This window comes from Ambystoma mexicanum, chromosome 1p, assembly GCF_040938575.1.
Source record: "Ambystoma mexicanum isolate Mex_15411 chromosome 1p, UKY_AmexF1_1, whole genome shotgun sequence".
Taxonomy (NCBI): Eukaryota; Metazoa; Chordata; class Amphibia; order Caudata; family Ambystomatidae; genus Ambystoma; species Ambystoma mexicanum.
Window position 1 is genome coordinate 972970192 of NC_090921.1, and position 12220 is coordinate 972982411.

The window sequence follows — 12220 nt, forward strand, 5'->3', positions numbered from 1 at the left end:
ATCAGTAAGAGAACCCACAACAGTGAAGGAGATGCAGAAATTCTTGGGAATGTTTAACTATTGCCGTGCATGAATATTAGATTATGCAGCATACACGAGACCCTTGCTGCAAGCGCTCAAGGAGGCCCAACAGGAGAACAAGAAAATAGAATGGTCAGAAGAAATGAGCGCCTCATTCAAATCATTAAAAGAGTTGATTTCGAGCGCTCCAGTGCTCGCAAATCCTGATTATGGACGCAAATTTTACCTGTTCTCACACTGCAAGGGGACACTCATGACAGCTGTACTGACACAAAGACGTCCCTAGGACACAAACCATTGGCTTACTATAGTGGCACTTTGGATGCTGTGATGCAAGGACATTTCACGTGCGAGCAATCGCTCGCTGCAGCCGCGTTCGCAATTGAGAAAAGTGCCACAATAATGGGATGCCCTGTGACATTGTTTGTGGAGCATTCATTATTTTCAATACTCGAGAGGTCAAAGAGTCCACTGACCACACAACGGGCAACCGCCTATGAAATAATATTGTCCAGCGCCAATATCCATGTGGTGCGATGCAGGACAGTGAATCCAGCAACATTCATTACAGAAGCGTGCACACTAGAGGACATGCAGGAACACGATTGTGCAACTTACACAGGAGAAAGAGGGGAGGACACAGTGGTGTGCAAGAATGCCCTGAGCGAGGGGGAAGTGTACTTTGTAGATGGATCAGCATCAATTGACGTGGACACAGGAGAAAAACATGTGGGTATGGCAGTGGTGAGATTAGAAGACGGTGAGTATGAAACACTAGTGCAGTACCGCCTTCCATCACATTTCTCAGCACAAGCAGCAGAACTCATTGCCCTAATAGAAGCATTACACGCAGCTAAAGGGTGCGCGGTGACAATTTACACAGATTCAGCTTATATGACGACAACAGTACATGGAGGTCTGGCCAGATGGGGGCGGAGGGGGTTTCGACGAGCAGATGGGACTCCAGTGCAACATGCAGAATTACTGAAGGAGTTAATTGAAGCCCTACGAGATCCCACAATGGTAGCAATAGTGAAGTGCCAAGCACATACGTCCAACACAGACGTTGTGTCTTTGGGAAACGCGGCAGCGGACGCGGCCGCCAAAGAAGCCTCATACTTTGAGAAATGTGAAGCAGGTGAGTACATGCTGCAGCACAAGACAAACGAGGGGCTTCCAGATGGATACAATACGATGCCTATACCACAAATACTAGAATTACAGGAAGGAGCAAGTGCAGATGAAAAGGTGATGTGGGTGAAACGAGGGTGCAGCCAATCAGCAACAGACTTACTGTGGCGACAAAATAACTCAGGAAAAGTGGTAATGCCAGTAAAATTATTAGAAATAGCGTTTCAACAACTACACTTCCCAGCACACAACACGAAACAACACATTGCAGCAGAGATACAGGAAGAGTGGTTTGTGCCCTGTCTTCAGGAGCACTTATCTAGATTGACATTGGAGTGCACAACATGCCAGATATGCAGTTCAGGAATGACATTACGTACACTAAGGGGAACAATTCCAAAACCGATTGGGCCATTCAGAGAGCTACATATTGACTACGCGGACATGGGAGAAAGGTGTAATGGGGCACGTTACATGATTGTGGTTGTGTGCCCATTTTCAAGGTGGGTGGAAGCAGGCCCATGTGCACGACCTGATGCTAAAAGCGCTGCGAAGTTCCTAGTGAGAGAAGTATTTCCGCGCTGGGGAATTTGTGACGTGATTCGCTCAGACAACGGCACTCACTTTGTAAATGAACTCTTCAAGGAAGTAACGACGCTATTGGGAATAAAGCATAAGTTGTGCTCGATTTATCATCCTCAAAGTAATGGCGTGGTAGAAAAAATTAACGGCCTGTTAAAAGGAAGATTATCGAAACTATGCTTTTCATTAAAAAAGAACTGGATTTACTGTTTACTCCTTGCACTGTTTGAGCTGAGAAATCAGCCAAGCAAGGACCACCATTTGTCCCTGCACGAAATCGTGACTGGGAGACGAATGCACACAGCACACTCCCCACTGTGCGAACACTCAGATGCACACAGAAGCGCTGCGATATTGGGAGATGAGTTCACAGACTACTTGAAGAAATTAACAAGGGCAGTGCGTGCAATATCAAAGCAGCTTTCACCACCCTTCACGAGAGAAGAGGGGAACACAACAGGGTCAGTTACGGAGCCTGAAGCACAGGTACAACTGATGCCGGGTGAATTGATTTATGTCCGGAGCTTTGTGCGCCGGTGGAATGCACCACGGTTCCATGGCCCATACGAAGTGGTATTGCACGCCTACGGCTGCAAAAGTGAAGGGCCTAAAATATTGGATACATCTGACGGATGTACGAAGAGCATATAATAATGTGCAGGAAGAGGTGGATGAGGGGGCGCAGACAACAGCAAACAATGCAAATGAAAATAATGAGTGAATATGAACTTGTGTGTGGCGGAAATGCACCTGATTGAGAAAGTTGTTGACAAGTATAATTGCATTTAAGGGTATTTAAAAAAAAATAAAATAAGAAAATGTGTGAACTTATATGTAAATAATAATGTGATGAAAATATGTAGTGTCTACTCCCTTGTCTGTGCATCCCCAACCCTACTGCCCTACCCACTTCCACTCCCTTTCAATATATACTGGCACTGGTAGTGCCAACAAAATGTTTACATTCATGCACTTAATGCACTTTTATATCTCAAACAGGAGCTACCATGGCATCTAACAGGCAGCCTGCAACGGATAGATTTATTAGATGTAGAGAATTGTTAGCTGAGAGATGCAGATATTCGTATGAGTGTGGATTATCTGTGTGCATTACATTGTTTTTTACAATAATGTTTGGCCTGGTTACGTATTGGTTCATAGCGTTCATCTCTATCGAGATGAACGAGGAGGGAGGGATTAACGGCACTAATTTGACTAATGCAACAGCAAGCGTAAATACTAAAGAAGGTGATTTTTTGGTATGGGACAGAACTAAACTTGTATGGGGATATTATACCACACCATCCAATGCTGTCATCTCGAGAAATGAAGGGCTGCAGGGAGAAATGCAAAACAACACAGTGTCTCCGCCAAAAATATCTAATTACAATGCCCGCAGTTTAAATGATCGAAACCCCTCCGCCATATCCTGGTTGTATAACACCCCCACCAGCCAGCCTGCCCCCATAGCCAAAAACACACTGTCAGATAACATAAAGGAAGAAAATGAAAAAATGACAGCAACACATGAAATATTATATGATGATTGGGCAAAGGTGGGCGGGAAGGAGAAAGGGGGGCCCACTTTGTCCATCGCCCATGAAGCCGGGAAGTACATTAGGAACAGAAATAACAGACGAAAAAGGGAGGCGGGGAGGAGGAAGTATGATGAGTATTATGGGTTAGGACTAGATAAAATGGAAGACCCGCAACACCCCCACCAGACAAATAAATGGTATGCGGATATGAGTGCAACAGCTAAACAAACAACAAATGAGAGCTGTTATGTCTGCTCCCTCATTCCCCATGCTTCAGGCACGCCCAAAGTATTGTTACCCAAAGAGTTGCCTATTGTAGATGCCCAATGTCTCCTTCATCTCACGTTGTGCAGAATTAGGAACACCTTCCAGGCACATGAAGTTACTTTTAGAATGCTGCAGAACGAGAAAACCTGCTATCCAAAGACAGTAGGAGTGGTATGTCTGGAAGAACCATTTTTTATAATACAAGGGACACTTTTTTCAGACAACAAGTGGAAGGACGAAGAAGTAATGTGTAAGGCTGAAGCGCTGAGGGGTGTGGCACCAGAGAAATTGCAATGGATAGAAGAAACGTGCACACCAGTATGGAAGGAACACATTTCAAAACTAACTTGGGTAACAGCCATTGAAAAACCCTTCAAGCTGCAGAAGGAAATAGACTATGAACTGTGTTTTAAAGGAGAGGGGAAAGCCTCCATGGGGACAAACAAGAACTGTAACAAGACCCTCACCATCCCAGATTTAAGAAAAGGGACAGCGGCCCTGATGGACACGTATTGGGTATGTGGCAACCAGGCATACCTGCACCTCCCACAATCATGGAGTGGCAGCTGCTCGATGGCCACTCTGCACTCAGCACTAATGGTAATCCCGGAAAGCCACATTGATGGGAGCAAAAGGACGCAAGAAAACACCCAACAGAGTGCGGCCCAGCCAACTGCAGAGTCACAAATCTATGTCCTGTCTTCCGGGAACAAGGAAGAGGTGCTGTCCCGAAACAGACGAGCATCGAACTACATATCAAAGGCATCGTCAGAATTGCTGGCACAGATCCCAGACAGGTATCGATTATTCAGCTCTGCAGAAACATTCTTCGCCTCACTCAACCCAAGTATCCAGGCACGAGCAAACGCAAAATGGCTCCAAATAACACGTTGGGAGCTGATCCAGCTGGCAAATGACACTGAAGAAGGGTTCAACGTAATAAAAGTGGAACTAAGAGCATTACGGCTGATGACCATGCAAAACAGGTATGTCTTGGACCTGTTGACAGCGATGGATGGAGGTGTTTGCCGAAAAATCGGAAGTGCCTGCTGCACTTTCATACCTTCCGAAGACGCAGAAAATGGCTCCCTGTCCCATGTGATCGAAGCAGTACATACCTAGGAGAAAGAATGAGAATGGAAGGTGGAGCGGAAGAAAGCACTTGGTTCGACAATATTTTCTCCTGGGTTCCATCATGGCTGGGAATGACAGTGAAATTTTTGATGCCGGCTGTGGTGTTCCTCCTCTTTATTTTTTGCCTGTGCCAGGTGGGTCTTCGATGTTGTGCTAACGCAGTACCGAATGGTGCAATGATGATGGTGACAATGGGCAACACCCGTGGTACAATACAAGCCATGCAGGAAGTGCAGGTACAAACAGGAACAGATGACACACCAAGATATCAGCTAGTGCCTAGGTATCACAACAAGGATATAGTAGATAAATTGTGGCATACTACCATTAGAGAGCCCCGTATACTAGAATGGTACAAGGAGGTATGGGTAGACTTGGAAGGAGAGAGCGGATGTATATACCTGACTTGTACCCCAGATGAATATGCTAGGAGAGGTGAGAGCTTGAGGGGGGTGTGCAGAGCATGGATGCCCATAAAAGGCACACCTGCATGGGATGACGCAATAATTGACGAGGAAGAGTGCAGGAGATTGGAGGATTTAAAGAATGTGTTGCTTAAGTAACGAAAGGGGGGAAATGTAGGGGAGGATTGGTCCAAAAGACCCCCCTCGCCTACATCCCCTCCCCCGGTGAGGGCCATGGCTCATCAGTCGTCCCCTCCTTACCACCAGGGCCCAGGTGGTGGATGCCTCACCTGCTGAAGACATTGCCCAAACATATTGAATTTAGCTAGGCCTCAGAAACCATTTTGTCTAATAAAGATGGTGTGAGCTCGGCACACTGCAGCGCAGCCCCCACCTTTGGAGAGTTTCAATTATCCCTGTGGCCGCAGCTCCCTGGCAGATCCGCTGTGAGCCCGTTCCCACGAACAAGACGGACATGAGCTAGTGTAAGATACCAACACTGTAACATTTCACCTTCCGCAGTGTATCGCTGCTCCCAGCATGACCCGGCCAGCAGAGCCTGGGTGGAAAGAGAACTGTAAAATGGCCCTCAGATAAAAGCAAAAGTTCCCAAATACTAATGACAAAACTACTTGCGATGGACGCATTTTCTCCACAAACCTCTTTGACTAAAAAACCTGTAAAATGTATAGATATGGCAGAATGCATGTTCATATGGCTTTAGCAATGAAGCACCCACACCACTGCAGTTATGTACAAATAGTGAAAGCGTCCCGGGGGATTATTTGTTATGCGTATCATTGAAAAGTTTACACCCCACGGTCCCGCGCCATAACCAAACTAATGCTGCTAGAGTGCAGAGAAAGACAAATGCAACCATATTAAGGGCTCATGTAAAGGGCATGCGAGAATGCACCCTTCATGTGTGTATGTCCAAGCCCCTTATGTGCCACTACCGTCACGTACGATGGCAAGTCGTTTCTATGCGCTCCACCAACCTCACTACTACCTCACTTACTGCAAATGTATATGCATATAACAAAATGTTGTAGTTGTTAAAACATAGTGTACAAATAATGTGCTCGGACTGGCTATATTTGAGAGGCATTAGCAAAGTTAAAATGTGAGCTTTGGAATGACTCAATTAGTATTGTATATTATTTGAATGTTTATGATGCTTTCACCTGAAATCGGCAACACACGAGGAAGATACCTTTGAAGTATATGCAAGGCCATTCCCCATCCCTCCCTCCCTGCGAAGCCTGCCAGACGAGAGAGCAGAGGCCCGCGCCGCGCTGCTCCACCTCCCCCAACTAGGATGGAGCCGCTTCAAAGATTTGTAGTTCCCTCTGCAGCACCCAAGGCCACGGCCCGCCACCTGTATTATTTACAGCCCAGCAGTAAACCTCCGCCTGAAAACACAAATCCAGAGGCGCCCTCTCTTAAGCCCCACAACCCACCCGATCACCTTAGGTTAATGGCCCCTGTAAGATTAGGACACCCAATATTATGGCAACATTACAGCAACACATTCATAACGACTTCTAACAAGACAGGAGGACATGTACCGCCTGTCCCATGCCCTGAGACCCAGCCCCACGACCTATGGGTACCCGGTCAACAGGACACTGGTAACCATGTACTGATGAATCGCCATCAAACCCCTCTCAAGGTGCATTCCTCCTGTGTTGCATTAACCTGTAGAATAACCTATTGGAAGATTTACTAAAGAAGATAATATTGCAAATGACTGAATGACTGCGGTGTGCATGGAATAGGGCAAAGAAGTCAGGAAAAAACATTCATCTCTGACACTGGCCACAGTGGCACAACAACATCGCCCGGATGAACCCAGCTGACCCGCCAGGCCCAGCCCAACCCACTAGGCTGACCAGTGACGTCCTCCAGCCAAGACCAACCACATCACAGCAACACCTATAGCTGGTCGTCGCCACCAAATCCCATTGAACTTGTGCCCCCTATAGGGTGTAGGTTTTGACGTCTTTTTTGTAAATATATACGCCTGTCTTTGCTATTGTCAGACAGAGCGCTCTCGGAGTTTGCAGAGTTCTTTGCATGCCCTATTCTGATTGATAAACTCCCATTTACGCTCACCCGCACTTGTCTTGGCCTTATTCCCATCCTGGGAGAGTCCATCATTGTCTCTCATTGCGGGGAGGATCGTGCTGGTTGGGGACGCTTGCCTTCACATACCACCCATATGTCTCATGAAACATGTGTACCAACCACCCTACACATCACATGTACCCAAATGAACCTCCCAACATGTGTCGCACCCTTTAACAGCCACTGTACTCATGCAGACCTGTAATGTAAATCATGACATGTGCCCATACACTAACCTCTAAAAGCACAAGTAACTGAATGTCACTGATTTACATCCACAGAGGCCTCCTCCTATGCCGAGGCTGGATTTTCAGGCACATAAACTAAAGGCACCGCAGCTACAGGTCCCTCGTTTGTACCCACTGCAGACAGCAAAGGGTCCACCGGAAGAAAGACCATGACAAATACATTTGCACCCATGTCAACAACAGCCCAGAAATATAGAGGCAAGACACCATCACCCCAAAGGGACACATGACCAGTCCAAAAACGCCAGACCACTGCAGAAGCCATCAGAGCTGCCCAACCAACCCTACAGGCAACAACATCTGAGACACCTATTGCAGGTTCTGAGAGACCCCAGCAGAGCAAAGAGCCAATCCCTACAGCAACTCTGGCTCAGCCACAGCAGGTCCGTGAGGCAGTACTGCAACTAATCCCCCCACAGACATAATTGCAATTCACCCTGTGGATGCAGATAGGATGGGTGACTGATGATGGAGACAGTGTCGAGACACAGTGGTCCCATGATTCGCTCAGTGCAGCCGGACACCACGAACCCTGCCACGGGCAGGCATATAGTGCCACATGACCGAACCTGCCAGCAGGCCCTTTGCAGGTCCAACATCCGGTGCGCCTGATTCATTCATGGAGATTCAACACCAGACCCTCAACCTCCTCCCCATACGTGAGACGGAGTCCCAAATCTAACGACACGAGGCACTCTCCATAGAGCATCTGGCAGTATTCAGGGAGATCCGTACAGTAATAGCAGCACATGCCAAATAAACAGGTCAGGAACGCGCACGTTTGGCTTGTAGTGTAGAGAGCCTCATGGATGCCAGTGAATGCCAGAGAGCACTGAGGCATTCACACAGGGATTCACCCTTCTGTCGGGAATCCCGGAGACGCTGGAGAGGACCCTATTACACCCGCTGACCATCCATCTACCTTTGTCACAACAGAGGAGGTCACCATAACAAGCCCACTACGGTGCTCTCATAGACTATTACAGCATCCTCCTGCCAGCCCGCCAGGCAATGACAACAGGCCCTGGCGCTGTTGTGGCACTGTGTCATGTGACATGAATTATGTTGGGTTGTGTGGGAGTTTGGGTGGAAGAGGGACGGTGGTCGTTGGGTTGGAAGGGGTGGTTGTTTGGGCAGAAAAGGTAGTGGGGTTGTTGGGATGTAAAGGGGGTTGCTGGGGTGGAAGAGGGGTTTGTTGGGGTGCAAGAGCTGGGGAGTTGAGGGGTGCACACATGGATGATGTTATTTGGTGAATAAAGCCTTGAAAAGTTTTAAACATGTTTTTTTTATTCCACTTCAAAGCTTGTGAACCTTTATGGTCTGACTTATTTCTGACAGTGGCAATATTGAAGTGCAATATACATGTACAAGCACATTAGTGCCGCTACTACTGCACTGTCATCATAGGTGACAAATATCGTCATACACTTCAATGTCCATTGGTGGTGTGGACGGCCCCATGCTTTCTGTCAGAGGACTGCTGTACTACACAATACCTCATAATCGGCCCTTCTCTGACGTCCCAATCTGGCCATGCAACTGGATCCCCATCATCGTCATCACTGTCAGGTTGTATGACAACAGTGTGAGGGCAGGGGAACATTGCGGCAAATGCACAAGTCTTGCAGAATGCAACAGACAACGATATGATTACCCTTCTGAGGATTATACATGAGGGTATCAGCAGTCCTCTGTAGGCATCTGAACCTGGCTTTTAACATGCCAAGGGCTCACTCAATGATGGCCTTTGTGCATATGTGCACAGAATTGTATCTCTTCACCTCTGCCCTCTGGGGTTATGTTATGGAGTTATCAAGCCATGGAGTCATCAGCCATGGCAGGAGTGGATAGCCTACATCATCTGTATTGAGAGCATGGCATGTCAGGGTTAGCATGCTGATAGTTCATGTCATGTTACAATGTACAGTTAGTAAATGCTATGATGTGTAGCTCTTGTTATTGCAGGGTACCCCCACATCACCCCTAGTCAGACTTACTGGTAATCCCGCTGTTCAACACTTCCCTGTGGATCACCCCTTTCTCCTCAGTACTTTCTAATGTTTGCTTATCTAACAGCCATGTCATTTGTCCTCTGTGCATGGCCATGTAAGCTGGTAGGGTGCTGTTGTGCCGTTTGCCGATCCTGTATATGGTGCACAACAGTGTGTAAAGGTTACGGCAACGTTACAGGCCATTTGCAAGTTCACTGTGTGCTTATGTGTCCTGTTATGGTATCATTTCTTGATGCCGTTGGGTGGCACCAATTCCATACGTGTGCAGTCCAGGGCGCCAGGGATATTGGGGAATTGGGCAATGTCGTAAAAATGTAATTTGATTTTGGTTGATTGCTTGGGGGTCCTTTGCAGCCCTATGTGTGCTGTGGCATGATTAATAGGTCTATCGAGACCTTTTTAAAGACTTTAGAAAATGTAAGCTCTGCCATTCATTTGACCATACCAACAGTATTTTGGAAGCTGCCAGCGGCTAGGAAATAGAGGACTGCAACCAACTTCAGGAGATGGGTGATGGGTGCGAGTATGGTACATAATGGGGGACCTGCCAAAGCTGTTTGCATAATGTGTGAAATCCATTATGCCCCATGGGGACAGCCTGGGCCAGGGTACTGGGGGCCTGCAGATTCTCCTCCTAGTATGTAGTGCCCTCTGTTGCATGATGCCTGCATTCCTATGGCCATCAATCTGTATGTATACCTCAACCAGGCACAGTGGCAGTGGTCCTCCAGCCTGCCTAGTGGTTTTTGTGTTGGGAGTGGTTGTAGAATGGGCTTTGTATCCTGAGTAATGATTGCTGGCCGGTTATTAGCAGGCCTTTCACATATGTTTTATGCAGTATCAGTAGACGTCATTCTTTAATGGTATGGCTCTGCAGACGTCCACAGATACCACATGTGTTCGCTTTCGACGCTGTCCATCCGCTAGGTTTGCATGCAGTATTTGGTGCGTAATGCAGCAGGGAGTAAAAGATCTGGTAATGGAAATTACCGAATGTTTTACTACTACCCACATACCAATAATTTGGCCCTTTTCTTTTTCTGCATGTTTTTGGGATGGACAATGAATGATATTAGTCACTTGGTCGGTTCAGTAAGTTCATTAAACACTTTGAACAGTTGGATGGTTTTGATTTTGGACTATTTGTACAGTCCAGTTTTCTTTTGTGTGCAATTGCTCTTGGGTAGCTCTTGGTGTGCATTTTGTAGGCTTGCCCGCCTTGCTGCAGCTCATGTTACCGCCATCAACATTTCAACACCCTTCCATTTTCAGTCCAGCTTGCTCTTTTTCCAAAAACATAGTGCCTGCTCTAAACCCTGATATCCTTGTTTAATCCTTTTCCGTGGAGCAGCTATGCATAGGGGCTTTCTACTGTGACAGAAGTTCACTGGGAAGGAGCAGAACATGTGCTGTTGAGGGCAAGGATCATAATACAATGCAATTGTTATGTGTATAGTTACCATGTGCATCTCACCCGCTCCCCTCTGACCTCTCCATCTCTCTCTCATACACACACTCACACATATTTTTATAAAGATTTGATTGTTATATTAATAGAAAAACTATATTTTCATCATGAACTAAATCAGGAATGTGGCACACTGATATTGTCCAAGATGGATGTAATGCATGTAGCCATGACTGTTTGCACCTTTGATTGTTTGGTTCATTCGCAGGTTTTTACCCAGTCGAATCACCATGTCTTGTCCTCACAGGCCATCCGTATTCTGCATGCAGTTCTTGACAAGTATGGGACCTATGAGAGCTTCGAAGTAGCCACTGGAGGTAGCCGACTGAACAAGTGCCAAATCTGGACAAGTATTCGAAAGTACATGCTGAAGGAAGACTGTGTTGGGGAGGTACTGCTTCTTATTTTGGTCGCTCTACAGGGAACACCCGCTGAGGTGTATTGGTCTCTCTTTGGTAGTGTATTTTGAGAGACCTAGAGGAGGACTTGTCGAAGGATCATATATAAAGTGAGCATACTGCAATATCTGTGCTTAGTAAATCTTCCAGGAGTGCTGATCCACTACATGGGACAGCTAACATTGCAATATTCTCTTGGATTGGATTTCTTAAAATAAGCCCAACATAGATTCCCATCCCGTGAATGCCTTATCCCCCTCATCCTCAGATTGCACAAAACTCTTGATCCACTATGGCTGTACAAAACCTAGTGCATCCTAATGTTTTGCTTTGGAGAGTATGTTAATTGTTGTATTTCATCCTTTTTCTTGTGCAGCATGTTACTTTCGCTGCAAGTTGCTATTGTCTATCTAGGTTTTCTTATTCTATGTTGTTATTTAGGCAGATTGTATGTCTTACCTCTAATGATGCTATCTTAACCTCTGCGGCGGCGGTGGTGTGATGTGTATTTATGTTCTCTCTCTCCTCCTTTGGCAGATTGTAGTGCAACTCACGGAGGATCTTCTATCTCAGGCTGTGATGATGATTGAGAACAGTCGCCCCACTTTGACCATTAACCTGTCGGGAGCTCGCCAGTACTGGTTGGAGGGAATGCTGCGCCACGAGATAGGTCAGGAGCTGTCCAGCATTTAGGAGGGGAGGGTTGTTGCTAGCCAAGATGGGGATGGGTGCGTGAAACTGTTCCATAGATTAAAGCTCTACAGGTAGAAGGCAAACAGTCAACTCGTAGAGAATGGGACAGAGGCAAGAACGTGTTTCTTGAGGTGACCACCTGTTCCCAAGGTTGGGAGACACAGAGACGATGGTTCAGGGAACGCTTGCCTTTTGAG

At 46.7% G+C, this 12220-nt stretch overlaps 1 protein-coding gene across 4 annotated transcripts in view; it reads left to right on the plus strand.

Moving 5' to 3' along the window:
• The window catches only part of MATCAP1 (microtubule associated tyrosine carboxypeptidase 1), a 527831-nt gene that overhangs the window by 272780 nt on the left and 242831 nt on the right, over positions 1-12220 (plus strand). For all 4 annotated transcript variants that reach the window (XM_069653938.1, XM_069653957.1, XM_069653967.1 and 1 more), the window contains 2 exons: positions 11180-11323; positions 11868-12000. In XM_069653938.1, coding sequence (XP_069510039.1) covers positions 11180-11323; positions 11868-12000 — 277 coding nt within the window. The remainder of the gene's footprint in view (positions 1-11179; positions 11324-11867; positions 12001-12220) is intronic.